We start from the raw sequence: 18,699 nt of genomic DNA, 5'->3' as shown, positions 1-18,699 counted from the left end.
TGAAGTTTACAAATACAACATAATTTAAAGTGTCTACCAAATATGTAAAAAAACAACGTTGACAGACTGAGATTCTTTAAATTGCTTTTAAAGTCAAAATAAAATTATTTTTTTATTTCAAGAAAGTGTTGGCTGAATTAAAACTACTTTTTTTTAAGCATTACATCTGTCATCTCATTTTCCTGCTCGTGTCTCTGAGGCTGAAGGAGACGGACACCTGCGAGGAAGCAGTGACTGCAGGTAAGCTGGGAAAGTGAGAAGGGGCTGCAGACGCCTGCTCCCCACCACCGTTGTCCTCGTTGTTCCTCCACTCTTTGGTTTCGTCCTCTCTAACCAGCAGAGGGGGTCCCAGACTTTGTCCCAGGAGCTGACTGACTTTGCTGGCCTTCAGCTGAGCATTCTCGACTGCAGACACACACGCACGCAGCCTGCAGCACACACAGGCTAGTTACGATCACACCATTTAATGAAAATAATAAAGAGGTATGGTTGTGTGTTTTTGTTTTTCTTCATACCTCATTTGACTCAGGCATTCAGCACTGTGGTAGAACTCTGGTGTCCCCACAGAAACGCTCTTGTCTAGCTTTTCCAGCAGGATGCTACATATTCGCTCCATCTTCTCAAAGTCTGAGAAAGTCACTATGACCTATAAGATATATTACAGCACGGTCACATGCTGCTCAACACGTCTGTGCTGCACGTTCATCGGTGTTTGTCCAAATACTCGACCTCTGCATCCATCCGATACATGTCTGCGTCTCGGTGGAGAAACCTCCTCACTGAAGTGTCTTCTTCTCTGATGTCATGTTGTCTAAGGAGAATGGATTAAAAATAAACACATGGTCACAAAAATTGCCGTGTACTTTGAAAAATTAGCTACTGTCCCTTAAAAGAAATATAAACAAATCAAAACTGGATCAACTTAAAACACTGCTTTACTGGACACCAATTGCTTTGCAAGCATATTTAATGTGCTACTTCTGCAAATTTGAAGTAATTGTGCAGTTTACGTTATTACAAGCACTGAAATCCAAGTTAGTTAGTTTGCCAAAATCACTGACTTCAAATATACAAGGATGGAGGGTAGCAGGGGTTTAGTCTGTGATGGCCACCCTCAGGTTCCGCCCCTGCATGCAGCTGTAACAGCAGTAGGACAAATAAGTACGGTTATTTCTCGTCCTCTTAAGGGGCTATTTTAAATCGAAATGAAACTCTTCTAGTTGTATTCTCGTTTTTAAATATACCATTAATAAACTTTTCATCGAGTTGGCTGTATCTGCAGACGCACTTCTCTCACTGCTGCCTCTTTAACCGGTAATAGCATAATGCTAACAGTAGCTAGCTAACTTTACAGTTTGCTGCTGCTTCGCTCCAACTTCTTTTCTCACCTGAGAGCCTGTAAAATGTATCCAAGTCGCCGTGAAACGCTGTGGTTTGCTTCGCTGACGGACTCCTTGCTGTTACCCACGCTGACCCGCACCGATGCTCGGTCCGCCTGGCAGTGAACCTCCGCTGTCCCTGTCACCTGGACCTCCCGTAGACACTTACCGGGACTCTGCCGACTAACCGCTCTTACTTCCAGCCCCTGCTCTTTTTCGTTACCGGAGAGCTCCCGCCCGGCCGGTACTATCGCCGCGAAGACGCGACTCTGACTTTCCATGATGGAGGGTTAAGCACAAACGACAGCCGTTGTGCTTCCCGCTGCTATAGCAATAGCCGCAATGGTCTTTGGGATTTGTAGGCTACCTGTTCTAGTGCGGCGAAAGCTTAACCCTCATAATGTCCCCCCGATTTCCATACAACTGGGGTGATCAGGGGTCAAAACTGTCCCCGCTTCATTTGAGTGTTTTTTAAAGTATAAAGTATAAATTGTCAATCAATTCAGTGTTACATCTTAGTTTTACTTAAGACCAACACATTAACACAAAATTTACCCAACATTTTACATTTTAGGGCCACCACACCTTGTTTACAAAAAATACACCCTGTTTTTTAAGCGAAAATAAAACAAGAAAATTAAATATTTAATTGTTTAGATAATTTTGACTATCTGACTAACTACAGAGTGCTGTATGTTGAACTTTAGTGAGAATTTTTTTTTTGAACCATTTAAATTTTTTAAATGGCAGCACATAATCACACCTGTGGTCCTCAGGGGTCAAAAATGTCCCCACTTCATTTGACTGTTTTTTAAAGTATAAAGTATAAATTGTCAATCAATTCAGTGTTACATCTTAGTTTTACTTAAGACCAACACATTAACACAAAATTTACCCAACATTTTACATTTTAGGGCCACCACACCTTGTTTACATAAAGTACACTGTGTTTTCGAGTGTAAATAAAACAAGAAAATAAAATATTTAATTGTTTAGATAATTTTGACTATTTGTCTAACTAAAGAGTGCTGTATGTTGAACTTTAGTGAGAAAGTTTTTTTTCAAGCGTTTATAAATTTTAAATGGCAGCACATAATAACACCTGTGGTCCTCAGGGGTCAAAAATGTCCCCACTTCATTTGACTGTTTTTTCAAGTATAAATTATAAATTGTCAATCAATTCAGTGTTACACCTTAGTTTTATTTAAGACCAACACATTAACACAAAATTTACCCAACATTTTACATTTTAGGGCCACCACACCTTGTTTACATAAAGTACACTGTGTTTTTGAGCAAAAACAAATTGAGAAAATAAAATATTTAAATGTTCAGATAATTTTGACTATCTGAATAACTACAGAGTGCTGTATGTTGAACTTTAGTGAGAAAGTTTTTTTTGAACCATTTATAAATTTTATATGGCAGCACATAATCACACCTGTGGTCCTCAGGGGTCAAAAATGTCCCCATCTGGTTTGATTGATACTTAATTAATATGAAGTCGATTTTTTCCCCCACTTTTAATTAAAACTTAATTCAAACATTTTTAAACATTTTTTTTTATTCCATTTCAAATTTAAGTCTGATAAAAACCTCATAAAAATGATTTTTTTTCTTTGTTTTTGGGTAAAAAATAAATTAAATCATCAGTTATCGTGATTATCGTTTCACAACCAGAGTCGGTTGCTTTAACAGATGATCACAGACGGGTTTATGTCAAAGTTAATTTAGAAAGCTGTTTTTAAACTACTTAAAGTTTTTTACTGGCAGCAAATAATCACATCTGTTGTCCTCTGGGCTCAAAAATGACCCCGTTTGCTTTGACTGTTTATAAAGCAAGAAGTATAAAATATCATCCATCTCTGTGTTTCAAGGTTTTATTCAACTTTATTCCAACTCATTACCTGACAGTTTTCTATATTTTGGCATGATAGGACACCAGGGCATGAGTCTGAGTGAACACATGAGAGCCTGAAGCAAGAACAAAGGCGTGTCCATGTTTTACCCAAGTGCAGGAGGAAGCTCAGGTTCATTCCTCTGTACTGGTCCCATCAGGAGGAAGCTCAGGTTTATTCCTCTGCACTGGTCCCATCATGGACAGCTTTCTTTCTGCACTTGCAGGCCAAGGGTCATATACAGTAAACAAGTTGTTACAGGTGATTGTTTTCTTTTGGAAACCTTCTGCAATGTTAGGGACAACTGGCGTGTCCTGACTGCAGGAGACGGTTTGCCATCGTACACTAGCATGTTCCATGTACAGCTGGACCTGCATCACATGCTGCCCATGTTTTTATCTCATCCCTGGTTTACTTGGATGTTCTGTTGGACAGAGTCCTCTGAAGGGGACTTGGTGCTCATACAGTCAGATCAGTACCAGGGTCTGACATCACAGCAGGAGACACGCCCACTTGCTCCATACACCTCAAATGGGAGCACGTTTGTGTCATGAACGATGATCATCTATTGTGTCTTTATCAAGAAATGATATCCTTTTTGTGCTTCTATGATTAATCTTGTGTCACCTTTAAAACTACTCTACCAGACTCAGGATGTCATAAACTGGCCGTAGCGACTCTACTGGATGCTCGGCAGTAAGAATCAACACACACACATATGCCTACAGCTGCATTCGGTCCATTTTTCTTCCTCTCTCGTTGTCCCTCCTTGTTCGTCATTGAGTTGGCTGTAGAGCAGGTCATCTGCTGATTGGATGGTTGTTGGTTCAATCTCTGTGTGCTCTAGTCTGGAGTTCTTACCAAGGTGTCCTTGGGCAAGTTACTGAACCCCAACTTGGTCTCTGATGCATCCATTGGCATGTAAACGTTCAAAGGCAGAATACAAGCAGAATACACTGTGTGTAATGCTTTCAGTACTCGAGTAGAAAAGTAACTGAAGGAGTATGGGACCTGGCACATGTGCTTGGACTGTGGTAGATCGTCTTTCTCTGAGGCACATGAGAGAGTCATGCATCGTCTGACACTGGGAAGGATAGAAGACCAGATCAATGTTTCCTCACATTACTGCAAATACTCCTCTGTCTCAGCTGACTCCTCTTTCCTGCTTGATTCTTTGTCTTCATCATAATTAAAATAGAAGATGTGCAGTCCTCTGACACATCTTCTATTTCAGTTTCACATCCTGAAAATTCAAGAAACTTCAAGAAGCCCAGTCACTTTCTTTCCAAGCTCCTCAGACTACCAAGCCCTGGAGGCCTGAGAACCTACTTGAACATAGTTCAGATTCTTCATCACTTTCCTTCACTTCATAGCCTTCTTCCACTTCTGCAGGTGGGTGATGTGCTTTTTCAGAGAAAGGTTAACATGTGCTCTAAATATTGGCTATATTTTCATTATCTTCTAACCCTGGATCTTCCTGAACATTGATTCTCCCTCCTCATTATACTAGAGGACAATATGTGCTTTGGCCTGCTGCTCATTGCTTTGCACAACATGGTAAAAAAATGTATGCTCATCAAAGTATGCAAATCTCTAGTGCAATGGAGGCTTGTGAGCTACTTTCTGTGTATGTATTATTGTAGGGTCGACCTTACAATACGAAGCACTTTGATGCGACTGTTGTTGTGATTCGGTGCTGTGTAAATAAACTTTCATTGAATATAGAGCACCTGCCTCCTCATTGTGCTGCCTGTTGTTGTTGTTGTTTTGGTTGTTATGACCAGTGCTTGACCCCACACATCAGTGATCCAAGATCAAAGATGTTTGAAAGCAGTATGTTGTGAAAATACGGCTCTTTGCAACACTTTGTACTTTGGGGTCATTTTTGACCCCTGAGGACAGCAGCTGTTATAAAATCCAATAAAAACCCCATAAATAAATCAAATTACTTAAAACTTATTCCAATCACGCATAGTATAGTAATGAATAACTTCTGTTATTTTCAGACCATTTAATGAATAAAAAACACATTTTTGATAGCAAAAGATTTCTTTAGAGGACAAAAATGACCCGTGGACATCACAAGGGTTAATCCAGCCCATTTGTACACGGAGAGAAGGTAGTTGTCAACGGATTAAAAAGAATTTAAGATGATGTGAAATGCACATGTCAGGGAAATAAAAGGCTTCCCTACCAGGCGCAGATGCAGTTATTAAGCCACCTAATTTAGTTATTAGGTGGCTTAAACTACACAGGTTAAAGGTAAGTATAGTTACCTGCATTGCATTCGATCATTTGCACTTTTATAATAATAATAATAATAATAATAATAATAATAATAATGATAATGATAATGATAATAATCAATTATTATTGTTGTTGTTGTTGTTGTTAGCCCTTCAAAGAGCTGTTTGAGGCTGAAGAGTTGGATTTTGTTTTAAACTTAGTATTAGCTTCAGGTGTTTGGCATCTAGGTGAGATTGTTAAACCTATAAATAAAAGGCTTGAGAATGCATTGATGTCAACAATGGATACAAATCAACAATCAAGCTCCGTATGTATAAGGCAGCAGTAATTTACAGTGGTAACGGAAACTTTTGGCCAAACTCAACACTACAATTACACCTACATTTACACTCCATGTGTAGATGGCCAGGCCATGGTAAGAAACACTATCTCCTTTAATAACAATAAAGTGCTAATTTATTTAAACCTGCAATGATATGCTTTCAATTCTTGTTAACACGCTTTTGTTTGTTCTTCTAATTAAGCTAGCGGATAAATCAGGCCTCTTGATATATCTGCAGAAAAAAAAACTGCAAACCATAAATAGCTAAATTTTGCTTTGTGGCACGGTCTTATTTTTTATTTTTAAATACAAACATTTGAATTGCACTGCTCTAATATTATTGTGTTTACACCTTGGTTTAGCACTGCTAGCTGATAAGACAAAAAGTTAGCCAATTAGCTTGTTTGAAAAGAGCACTGCTATTAGTGAAACAAATGCTCTCCAATTCTGTATACAACATCGCAAGTAATTTAAGACTTTTTAAAAAATATTAATTTAATCAATTTAAATGTCTTAATACTTAATTTTTTTTAACTTTAATTCTAAGCTACTAGCTGCCATTGGTCAAAGCACAAAAAACTTAATTCATGTTAAAACATAAACATAAACAACATAAAATTCATGTTCTTATGTGTGTTTTAGCTATTTGTAACAGTTTTGAGAAGCAAAATTAAATAATTAGTCAATAAAATATTAACCAACTAAGGTAAATGTGCAAATGTTAAATAGATTGGGATAAAATAAAATAGCCTTTTATTGATCTTGGCACCAGATGTGCCAGACAAGAGTATATACAACAAGATGAATTTAAACAAATTAGGGGGCATGCGAGCAAGTTTTCCTTTAGGTGTATCATAGCCTAATAAAGTACAGTTTATTACTTGACAGCCTATTTTACATGATATCTGCATTTTGTTTTTTTAACTGAAGGTATCAGTAGTGGAAATGTTCTGTTCTGTTTGGTCAGCAGGGGCCAGCAAAGTACCGATAATCAGACAGACAAAAATGCATCAAATGGTCATGCCTTTTTAACGCACCATACACTGTTGTCCGATCTAAAAAAAAATATTTTTTTTTTTAAAGAAATAGCATCGTAGTTTGTTTTTTTTTTCCCGCTGATGTAAAACTATAATTTAAAACTGAATTGCTTCTATTAGATGAATGAAGAGGCCAATAAAAAGAGTAAAAAAAGTACTAATAATTGTTTTCTGGCAGTATTAAATTTATTTTTCTCGTATTTATTTATATTTTTTTCAAAGGAGTATTTCATGATATTTGAAAGGACTTTTTAATTAACCAAATAAAAATATAAATATGAAAAGAAAATTATCCATTAAAAAATTCAGTTTTGATCTAGTTTATCTGTAATTAATTATGTGTCTTCATTTTCCTCAGAATAGCATGCATTAAGTAAATAACAGGAATCACTCCTTTGCTAAAAGAGAACCTGTTGTACGTCAGTGTGTGGTATTAAAATCATAGGCTCGGTGCTAAGTATATATACTGCATGTGCATATTTTTTTGTATGTCCAGGACATTTGGGAGAAGTAGAGATTTGATCCAATACTGGATGCTGGTTTCTTTATACAACCATGTTTGTTTGGCTTCCCCGGAGTATTAAACTGTGAAATGAGCTTTATAATCACAACCTAAAAATACAAGGCCGTATTTGTTGATATTGTCTCCAGTTTCACCGGTCCCCCGGTATGCTCTCTGAAACCCTACATCTTTTGCGAAGCTCCAGCCAAGAAAGATGCAACACCATATAATAGCCTATTTTCAGAGAAGAGGGAAAAGGAGAAGATTCTTACTGCTAAATCTCCATGGAAGTCTGGAGCATTTTCTTTCAGTGGCCTGCAGACTATCAGGCTGTTTTCGCCTAGCGCCCAGTTATCTGTTGCTCCAATCGCTTAAAAAATGCACGCTTTCCCGTCTCCCTTTCACCTCTCCGCCTCCCAGATGAGAAAGATGGCTCCCTCAAAGCGAATTTAAATGCTTAGAGCAGCAGAGTTGGGTGGTGTGATGTTGTGGGAAATGAAAACGGTGGTAAATTATTTGTTAAGTTGGCAATCACCGTAAGGTTACCAACCACTTACATAAACAGCAGTCCGTTTTACTATTTAAAACATTAATTCTTCTTTCCCCACAATGTTTATACAACTACCATCAGTTTAAGACTTGATGATGCCTGCCATGAAGTTAAGTTGTAAAAGGTTTATGTAAATACAGAGCTGGGTAAACTCGATTGGAAGGTTTTGTCCTCTACTGTGCCCCTTTTTGCTGGGTGAAAAAGGGGGCTGGGGTCCCTGGATGGAGACTGTGGCCACTTTGGGTAAAGGATTTGACTGTAATAGTGTCTGAATCTGTTGATGTGTGCCTCCTTTTCTCTTGCTCTCTCTTAGATGAAGTAATAAAGTTAGCTGCGCTGGAGTCCCTCCATGTCTCTCCATAGACCACAATCAAGGCCCGTGCAGTTTTATTGCAGTTTTATTTTCATATTGTCCAAGAAATCTCCAGACTCCCTTCTGTGCCCGTTGCCATAAATCGTATGTTTTGACTGTATTTCTTCCACTCTGCGTTTTTTATTTATGGGTGAAGGCGATAAAACATGCAGCTTGCACTCTGTGTGTCCACAGCTGTCATCTGTCTAGAACTTTATTGTGAAAGTGGGGAGAGGAAAAAAAAAGAAGTAAAGTTTCACTTTTTTATTTCCCTGCACAAATCTCTCTCCCTGTTAAAAACAGATGCTGATAGAATGAGAAAACACAATAAATGGAGATTTTTCAATGTTTACGTTTCCAGACTCTTCCGATGAACACTTTTATTGGTTATAAAAGCAGCAGTATTCAGCTCTGTTTAACAATAGGTTCAGGTGGTGATCATTGTTTTGTCAGCAGGAGGTATTCTGTACCTGCAGGCCCAGCTGTTAAAATGAGATGGACTCGTTTCAATGTTTCACTATCATTATAACTGAGAAAGTTCAATAATTTGATCTGAAAAAGGATTGAAACATTTCTAAATCATCATCTTTATGTTGTTGTGCGACAGGAAGGGCAGAGAGAAAAACAAGCGGCAAAAAGGATGGTGAAGTCTTAGCTACATGTGCTTGTCCAAGAGTGTGAGTAAGTAAACATTTCCATGTGGAACATTTTCATTCTCAGAAAACAAAGTGGTCTCATGTAATATGATATTTTTAGTACGACGCTATAAGACTTACATACGACCACGAAGATCTAGAAGATGAATTTGTTTCTCTAGCACTCATCTAACAACGTAAAATGCAAACGAGTTGCTTTTATGAAACTATTCAGTACTGACAATATTCTATAAATCCTTCAGTCAGACCTGAAAAGCAGTAGGTGGTTCTTTACCTATCCAAACATCTGCATAAGGCCTCAGTCACACAGGCCGAGAGATCAAGGAAGAAACTACTGGCGACTGTAGAAGTCAACTAAGAGGTTTTTAGTGCAGCACCGTTCAGCTCTTTGTGGCCGGTTTTATGCTACTGACTGCCAGGAATCTCCAGCAGCTGCTCGCCAAGCGGATGTGGAGTACGCACTTTTCCCTAGCGACCAGTGGTTGCCAGGGGGTCACTGACTTGTCTCTAGGCTTGTGTGAATTGGACTTTAGCAGCTGATTTAACAGACATGCAGCAACTCCTGCAACCACTTGCCAACCAGTTGTGGAATATATATTTTCCCCCAGTGGTTGCCAGATGTTCACTGACCGATCTGTAGGCCTGTGTGACGAAGGCTTTAAATACTGCAATACTAAGTCTAATAATAAAAGCAAATATTAGATAGCCATTACACTTGCAAAGCCACGGTAATATTATTTAAACACCTGGCCTTTTCCTGCTGGGATAAGTCGAGATCGTGGTATTTTAAGAGTTAATAGAATTAGGAACGTGATTAAAAATGTTTTTTTCCGATTAGCTGTGGAGGGATGCCCATAGGTCCTGAGAGCTGAGCGAGGAGTCAGGTTCACTGCCGAGTTCTCTGCATGTCAGTATATTATCAGAGGTATTTTCTCATGCTGTCACTCAGCCCCACAGCGTCCATCTCTGTAAACAGCTCATAGTCAAATAAACAGTTCTGTTCACAAGCCTTCCCCGCTCTCATCGCCGAGCGAGCCTTCAGTAGAGATTTGGAGACGCGATAGCAGGGAAAGCACACGTGTAATTTATTGTTTAATGCTGATAACGCAATCTGCATGCTTACCCACTGGGAAGACGCACTGAGGCAGTTAAAATTCAGATTTTGTAGTGGCATCCAGTTTTTCTTTGACAAATCAACATATAAAACAATTAGCAGAGGTGGCATTGCTGTCATTGTTGTTTGCTAACGTTTCTCACAATGGTTTAAACTGCTCATGTTTTAATGAGCAGTATTTCTCTTAACATTTGCATTTCCTGCTTATTTCCATTTGTGGTCTGTCTTTTTTTGGCTCACTGATGAGAGGTTTCCATGTTAGGCCCATGTAGGCTTTCTCTCTCTCCCACACACACACACACACACACACACACACACACACACACACACACACTGAACCTGTTGTAAAGACCTCATAAAGACTCAACATCTGTTTATTGCAATGCATACCAGGAGATTGTGCAGCACAAACACCCACCCTGATAAATACCCACTGGCTTACATACACACACACACACACACACACACACACACACACACACACACACACACACACACCGGTTGGCGATTTAATCACTGCATGCAGGCACAGGTACAGGTGCCGCACAGAGCAGGGGCCCTGATGATGATGATGATGTGTGTAAATGAGAATTTTAAGATACCTGATATTCCAGCATGAAGCTACAATACGTGTCCATCAGCAGGTGAACAGCTGTGCGATTATTTAACATGTTGTGCTTCATTAGTTGGCTAATTAACAGCTGCTTTGTTAACATGGACCAAACCATAGCATTTGTGCCTGGATGTTATCACAGTGTTGTGGATCTAAATCTCACGGCGGGTTTTTAGCTCGCTGTCTTCGTTCATACATTGCTTGCATTTTATGTGAATTTATTTATTGTTACCATTTCTCCCCTTTTTCTCTGCATTTTGTCTTCTGCTGCAGATCTGTGTGTTTTTAAGGCCTGGTTGGGTTTCAGGGCTCCATTAAAAGTTCAAAGGCAGCGTTTACTACTGTAACTGGAGCTAGTCTGCACTGAGGCTTTTCGCTAATGAGTACACAGCGTACACACAAATGGACACATAGCAGCAACACATGTTCCCCTCATGCAGGCTGCAGCGATATTGGCTATTGTATAGTCCGTCATTATTAGAGTAATTATGTCTGTTAGGGTGCCAAAAGATCTATCTGACTTAACAGCCCTTTCAGCGCTGTTCCTCTGTTCTCTTCCACACAATAGATCAGGCTCGTTTTTTTGGTTGTTTTTTACAGATAAAAGTGGAAAGCCTGATCTCAGAATTCTTGCTAAATGATGCACTCAAATAACCAGAGCTCTGCTCCTCGGGAGCTTTTTTCTAATTATCAACTTTTTGTTTCTAAAGCTCGGTGAATGTGTCGTTCATCAGGGTATTGACTCACACGCTTCTACTGAGAAAAATGACTCCAAAGAAAAAAGTTACGATCAACGAAATCATCTTAGGTCATGTGCTCTGAGGGTCTTTGTCCGCTCAAACTTTGCACCCTGTGGCTTTTCTTGCTAGGTTCCTTTATACCTTTAAATTTTTGCTTCCTCAGTTACGACTTTGTTTTATGTTTTCATGGCACTCAGTTCTTGCGGTGATGTTTCTTAACATGATGCACTGTAGCTCAATATGCAAACCTGCCCAATTTAATCATCAGGCTTGTGTAGTTTGGATTTAAAGGGAACACGCTCCCGCAGAGCATAAACCAGTGAAATCGTTAATAGTTTTACTGCGCCACTTTCCGCAAACATTTTATAACAAATTAGAATTTAATAATGTTTGTTGAGCCTTTGGAGGTTTGCGGTTTTGACCTTCCTCTCTGCCGCGTCCTCGGATGTCTGACATTCCTGAGTAAACACTAAAACAAACAAGTCAAACAGCAAAGCTGGGATCAGACGGACAGCACTGACATATTTCTTAAATGTCGATGTGTTTCTTACATGTGTTGGGACAAATCAGTTCGGGTTATTTAATTTTATGCTTCAGTTTTAATTTTTATTGAGCTTGGGGTTAACTCTTAGAAAAGAAAATAGGTTTCTTATTATTTTTTAGTAGGTTTGGGAGTTTTTAGTAGATATGATTGTCATTTAAAAAATAATAATTTGCTCTTCTAACTTCAGATTTTTAGTATTTTTGAATTAATCCTTGCAACAACAACAAAAAAGTGGCGTTAGTAATGTTAGATTTTTCTTGTGAGAGTTCAGAGGACAACGATTACAACATATTTGTCCAGTGACTTAACCAAAACCAAACTATTGATTTACAGTTTGTAGAACGTGCGTTTAAGATTGCGTTTGTGAATTCGATGGGTCGAGGCGAGTGTGTTTGGTGAAAGAGTCGAAGCCTGCAGACTAACATGACAGAGTAATGGGGCGGTGGGGTTTGGAAACTCAAAACGACAAACGTTTATTATTACCCCGTTTGTAGCGGACTTGCCTTCAGGGGAGACTCTGCAGCAGTGACCCTTGGCCCCAGCTTCTCCGCTCCCGCCACGCCTCCCCCCCTCTTCGTTCTCCCGTCTCGCATTTGCGGCCCAAAACGCTGAAAGAGAATAAAAGAATACAGCGGAACAATATCTGAGGTCATCGGCGCTGAGGCCGCCATTCGGGGGAAGAGTGGAGGTTTCTGAGGCAATATTCTTTTATTCTTTTATTACGGCGGAGAATGAGAGACGAGTGAAAAACATACTTCACAGCTTTTCTCATCCAAGAACGGATCCAGAGCGATAAAAGCGGACGCTCTTCCAGAGTTTTACAGCTTACCACTCTCTCCTTGACTTTCTTCATTTATCCATCACCCCCCCCAACACACACACACTTTTTTCCCTTCCCTCCATCCTCTATCGTTCCTCCTGACTCTTGGGAACGACAGGAATCTGCTACCCGTTGGCACTGCGAATAATAAACACCCCTCCACACTGCCTTCCTGAACCTTGGGACAGGAAACCCCACGCATACGCACCTGCGTGGACTGCCATGACAATAAGCACCATCTGTCCCTGTACCAGTGTCAGAAAGAACCTGTTCTAAGGGAAGAAACACGCACACACAGACACACACAGACGAAAAGTGGACCTGGGTCAGGGGTTAAAAACCCCCTTTCCTGTCCAGACAGAAGTGGCCTCCTCTCAAGCCCACTCGGTTCCTTTCTTCCACGTTTTCTCCTTCTACCCTTCCTTTCTCTGAATGTCTCGAGTCATTTTCTTTTCATTTTAAATGCGATTGATGACGTGTTTGTGACGGCCGCCTCGCCTTAGCTGCCTCAGCAGCTCATCCCACTGATTATTAAGCAACCGCTGTTTCTTACAGGTGCTCTTTACTGCAGACCGAAGACTGATTTAATAATAAGCAATGTAAGGTAATCTCTCAAGAGTTACCATGCTTCTTTTTTCCACACTACTCTCAAGAGCTTTATTAAAAGGGCATGATCTTATGTTACACAGATTCAAAAAGGCTCTGGCGAAAGCATCTTATTAGTCGCTATTGAAACCAGCTCCTCAAAAATAATTTCGGGCTGTGTATTAAATCAGCATTTACATTAAAAAAACATACTCTTTAAGTCTTTTTGAGGTCTTTTCACAGCAGACGGAGATGAATATATCTAGATACGGTTTCATGCATTTGAACTGCTTCAGGCATACGTAATTCACCCTCTGCTGTTTAAGCAGCTTCAGAAGTGGACACACAAACCGAGCACGCCTTAGTGTGTTTTTCAAGTATCCAGAATATATTTGTCTACTATTTTTCTGTGTCTGCTTCGGAGCGAGCCTCTGTGGTGCAGGGCTGGTCTGGTAATAGCCTGTGTGCTGTGCTGAGATTAATGTGAAGACTTATTGATGTAATGATGGAGCCATGAAAGAGCACTCTGGGCCGTGGTTTGGGCCCAACACATGAGCCTAATGGACTCGGTGTGTGTGTTTGTGTGTGTGCGTTTCATCTGAGTGTGTGTGTGTGTGTGGTTTGGACAGAAACAGATGAAATTAATTGGGAGGTTGAGCATTCATAAGAAGCGATCTGAGAAACAGTAACGTCTATATTTCGGTGTGATTGCGCAGCTCATAGAGAGTACCTGATTTTAGGGTGGCTTAGATGTTTGTGTGTCTTTCAAGCTGTTTGACCTTCCTGTTTCTCGTTGCACATACATGCTTCTGTGCGCCTCCGTGTCATTTCTGCATGTATGCGCTTTGCAGCGTGGTTCTCAGCAGAGTAGCTTCGCTGACACTGTAGGTCAGCATGGTTGGAGGCAACATAGAGGGAGGCTGAGTAAATACGACCAATATTAAAGAGGTACCTTCACAGAGTCGTGCTCTGCGGTGTGTGTATATGTGTGTGCATCTGTGCACATTTTCCGGTGAGGCGCAGCAGGTGCTGACAGGACCCCCTTCATCTCTCCACTCCCCCCGTAAACTCTTTCTTTTTTTTTCGTCCCGGTGTATTATATGTGTTTGTATGCCAGCAGGCTCGATCTGCACAGTGTGGGTCTGATGTGATGAAGTGATTGACAGGCGAACAGTCACAGGGGTGATTGTGAGCAGTTGTGGGAAGAGAAGGACCTTACAGCCTCACAGCTTTCCGCCCTGAGGGGAAGCGAGAGAGGCAGCGATACGCAGAGAGAAAGGGAAGAGACAGTCTAAACAGATTAATCCGGCACACAGCGATGAGGACTCCATGACTAAATGAGCATGAAACGGATGCAAAACAAATGTGCTGCGTGGTTGGCTCCCACAGGAACCTCTTGGATGGCTGAACAGAAACAGAAAAGATAAAAACTGAACTCACTACTGGTAAAATGCAGTCTTGGTTCTTTGTAATCACCCTGCCCGTTTCCCTGATCTCATGGGTGGGAAACCCTGGGGACCACAGAGGTTTATGGGAAATGGCTCATGCTCAGCGAGTGATGTAATATATATAGGAGACAGACCAAAATCTCTCTGGCTGATACAGTGAAGGGAGGACGAATACAAGTTGCAGGATCTAAAAAACACTCCTTAATTAAACTGGACTGTCTTTCAGGTCCTTTTCCCCCTTAACCCTTTAAAACCGGTCAGAGCAGCACGCTCCGTTTTGCTCAACTACTTTTAAATCCCGGTAGCTCTGCAACCACGTGAGCTAGCGCAATAATTTTTTTTTGCATATGAAACCGGAGGAGTTGTACTTACATCTTATGCCATCAGCTTGTCCTCGGTCACAGTTTCCTTCCACATATAACTTTGCAAAAACTGCATAAAAAGCGCTTGCAGCAACAAAAACATAATATTCCAGAAACACGCTTTGCCGATCCGACCAGCTGTTCATAACACTTCCTACGTCCATCAGCGCGAACTATCGCATGTCCGCCATGACCTGCCAGAAACCGGAAGTGATGTCATTTTCGCGGAAACGTAGTTTTTTACCATCAAAGCCTCATGAGCCTATACTGGTGTTTTTAAAAGTTATGTTTGACTTTATGACTTTATGTGTCGTTTCTGGGATGCTTAGGACTCAAATTGCACTGCTGGAAATAGTTTGTTTTGATGCAGATGCTGTTTTTTTGCAAATTTGCATTATAATATTTATTTTCAGTGTATAAAAATTGGTGTATTTCAAAAATAAAACTATGAAGACACTCAAAATAAATTTCCTGTGGTGGGAAACTATTTTGTGCAACTTTTTTGTATTTACAGTTTTGAGGGATAAGCCTCTTAAATTTCTCTAACTAGAAATATATGTTAAAAAAACAAAAACGATTTTCAATTTTTTTGTAGTTTATTGCACGTTTTTGCAATTTATGTAATTACTATGCACTTAATGCATACATATTATTAAAATTTAGGCTGTAATGGTTGTATTGATGTATAGCAAATTGAAATGCTCCCAAAAATGGCACTACAGCATGTAAAAATATAATATAAGCTCTGGCGGACTTGGTTCTATGGTAGGTCTTAAAGGGTTAAGTGTCACTGTTAGGTCACGCTCAAAGAGCAACCGCCATATTTCAAAAACATGTCACAGAAGAGTAAAATAATTTGGCTTGATTCAGTTGGATTTCATCTGTTTTCTGTTTCTTCCACTTACCCCGGGCTCTGCAGCTTCTCCTTCATTCTCACTGTGAATGAAAATCAGCTAAAATAAATTATTCTGTAATTTAAATCTGTTTTGCACGACTGCCACACGACCTCTTTGTGTGCCGCAGACAGCCGCAGCTGAATTTCCAAGGTGGCAGAAGCAAACCAGGTGTTGCCTCACAGGCTGTTACTCGTCACTTCAGCCCTTGGAGGATGCATTCATGCAGGTAAGTGAGTAAAATAGTTTTTTCCCCATTTTGCCGTGTTTATGTATGCGTATAGCAGAGACAACCACAGTGTCCCTGCCAGCGCGGCACAGGCGAGAGCAGGCCTGCAGCCATCTGGGTTTAGCGGTGTCTTTAAATGCAGAGGTGTAAATCTACTGCCCATGTGCTGGAGGGGACGTCCGTTACTCTCTGGCCCACAGACCCACTCGCAGATCAATAAAGTTAACTCAAAACATTCACACTCTGCCATCTGAAATCAACCATTTAATGAGTTGCTGTTCCTGTAAAAGTGGAAGAGGCCCCTTCAGATTTATTAGAATAGAGAAAGTAGAATTCCAGAGAGGAGGAAGAAAGACGAAGAAGAGGAAAGAGGAGGACGAAAGCAGGCAGGACTACGGGGTTTTTGTTTAGAGCCTTTTCCAAACATTTAAGAGCCACAGAGTGTATCTCTATGGAGCATGCAAATAAACAATATAAATGGCTTCCTAATCCACCTTTTATGAGGGTGCATAGTTAAGTAGAGGTGATTGGATGATCATGGAAAGTCTCCAGACTATAAAGCAACGTCAGTAATGTAATTTCACTTAAAATGTGGGTCTGCAGCAAAACGGCTCTTTCAGCACGTTTCAGCAAATGACCATAAACGTCTTACAAACAAAACCAAATGCAGAGTAAAAGAGCGAAGCACGAGTTCCCTCTGTTTCCGCAGGCCTCCAGAATAACTCATGCTACTGATGATGTGTGAAAGAAGTTCTGGCAAACTGTTAATACATTTACAAAGACCTTGAGACACGGTCCTTCCTGCTTGTATCAGTTGAATAAGAGGGAAGAATGGAAGATACTCCTGATGAACTTTCTATTACGTTTGAGGGATTCATTTCAAGTTGGTGTTATTGAGACGAACTTTATGGACGAGATAAGATAGTTTGAAACATACCGAGGGAGCTTCGGCTTCTGCTGCTTGAGTTAATGCATAAACAATCTTTACAGAGTTTGAATTTTTGGCTACCTTTTACCAAAAGCTCTGCCCCCGGGTTTTCCAATACCCCCCGCTATATCCGTACCCTGGACGTGCCCCATAAACGCACGCAAACACTGGCGTCCACCTGAAAATCATCTGTTGATTGGTTTATGCTGATGGAGTGCATATAAGCGTTCCATTTACTCTCCGCTTTCCCCAATCTCTCACCCTCGACTGCTAGCCAGCCATCCCCTCGGGGCCACACAGGAAGAAGAAGAAGGACAAATGAAATTGTCCTTTTTACGTCGGTGTCTTACTTTGGGGGCTTACATTACCACATCACGAGGTAAATCCTTTTGGCAGCTGGCAGACAGAGCCGAGTTTCATGAGATTGTGTTACCTGCACTCTGCTTTATGGTGGCTGCAAAGAAAATCCTACATGTTAACAAGTGCACATGGAAAGAATTAGACTGCCGACTCCATGCTGGGTGCCGGGTCTCATCAGGTGTGACAATATGGGGCTAAATCTGAAATGCTTGAGGACGCACGGAGCGACAAGTGATGACAATTAAGACGCAGGTGAAGAAGCCGTGCTGTGTGTGACGCGCAGAGCCGTTTACCTGTATGTGAAGACGAGTCGAGTTTGCTGCGAACGATTATTTGGAGAGCCTGTAACACACTCTGAGCAGGAAGGGTAGTTAAACATGTGTGAGGCACAAGCATGTTTGTATTGGTAATGGCTTGTTTGTGCGAGTGTGTGTGAGCCTGTATGTTTATGCTGCTAATGGGGGTTTAATTTGATAAGCGGTTGGCGGATTTGTGAGGGCTCAGCTGGGAAGGAGGGAATTGGGCTTTGTATATTTTGGGTAAACATGAAGAAATTCACTCCAGGTTTCCTCTTTTTCCCTCACTGCCAGTGTATATGTCCTATTCGTCTGCTAAGACAAAGATGTTACTATGTATCTAAAAGCTTTTTTTTTTTCCTTTAAAAAATGTTTCCAAATTTTGGGGGAATTCCCGAGTTCGCTGTCTTTCTAAGAGAGCACAAAATGAAAAGATCAATGCGACTCCACTCTGTTAATGCTGTTAGCTTAGGATAACGACCGAAACCACAGGGAAACTGTTTCCCTGGCTTCGTCTACTATTCGGTCATGCATCCACAAAGATTTTGAAATGTTACTAATCAGCTGTGCATCTTGTTTTTCGCTTTTGTAAACAAAAACATGTGTAAGTTTCTGTTAATTGGTTTGGTGCAACATTTTAACAACGGTTGGACTGGTTTATTAGTAAGTCTTTAGGTTAATTAGTGATCCCAGATTGGCTGAAGGTGTGGATGTGACCATGAATCTTTTATAAGTCTCTTTCATGGCTCTTCCCCGTCTCTTGCTCATTTTCAGCTGGGACGGTGCCTTTGTACAATTCATCCGCCTACTTTGGGAAACTGAAT

The 18,699-nt window shown here is 40.6% G+C and overlaps 1 protein-coding gene across 1 annotated transcript; it reads right to left on the bottom strand.

The window, feature by feature from the left end:
* Positions 1 to 169: 169 nt before the first annotated feature.
* Positions 170 to 1,729, bottom strand: irak1bp1 (interleukin-1 receptor-associated kinase 1 binding protein 1). The gene is made up of 4 exons (XM_085134008.1): positions 1,389 to 1,729; positions 730 to 811; positions 516 to 646; positions 170 to 428 (listed from the first exon to the last, which is right to left on the bottom strand). Exons 1-4 carry the CDS (start codon positions 1,658 to 1,660, stop codon positions 170 to 172), a joined length of 744 nt encoding a protein of 247 aa, XP_084990134.1. The 5' UTR covers positions 1,661 to 1,729.
* Positions 1,730 to 18,699: the final 16,970 nt, after the last annotated feature.

This window comes from Neolamprologus multifasciatus, chromosome 15, assembly GCF_963576455.1.
Source record: "Neolamprologus multifasciatus chromosome 15, fNeoMul1.2, whole genome shotgun sequence".
Taxonomy (NCBI): Eukaryota; Metazoa; Chordata; class Actinopteri; order Cichliformes; family Cichlidae; genus Neolamprologus; species Neolamprologus multifasciatus.
Note: the sequence above shows the minus strand (reverse complement) of the source record. Positions and strands in the feature narration are given on the sequence as shown.

Excerpts from the sequence above, each read along its gene's own strand:
- irak1bp1 (XM_085134008.1), bottom strand. The coding sequence starts at position 1,660 with ATGGAAAGTCAGAGTCGCGTCTTCGCGGCGATAGTACCGGCCGGGCGG. Across the intron at positions 647-729 it reads TGTATCGGATGGATGCAGAG|GTCATAGTGACTTTCTCAGA; the intron begins GTCGAGTATTTG and ends TATATCTTATAG. Across the intron at positions 429-515 it reads GAATGCCTGAGTCAAATGAG|GCTGCGTGCGTGTGTGTCTG; the intron begins GTATGAAGAAAA and ends TGTGTGCTGCAG.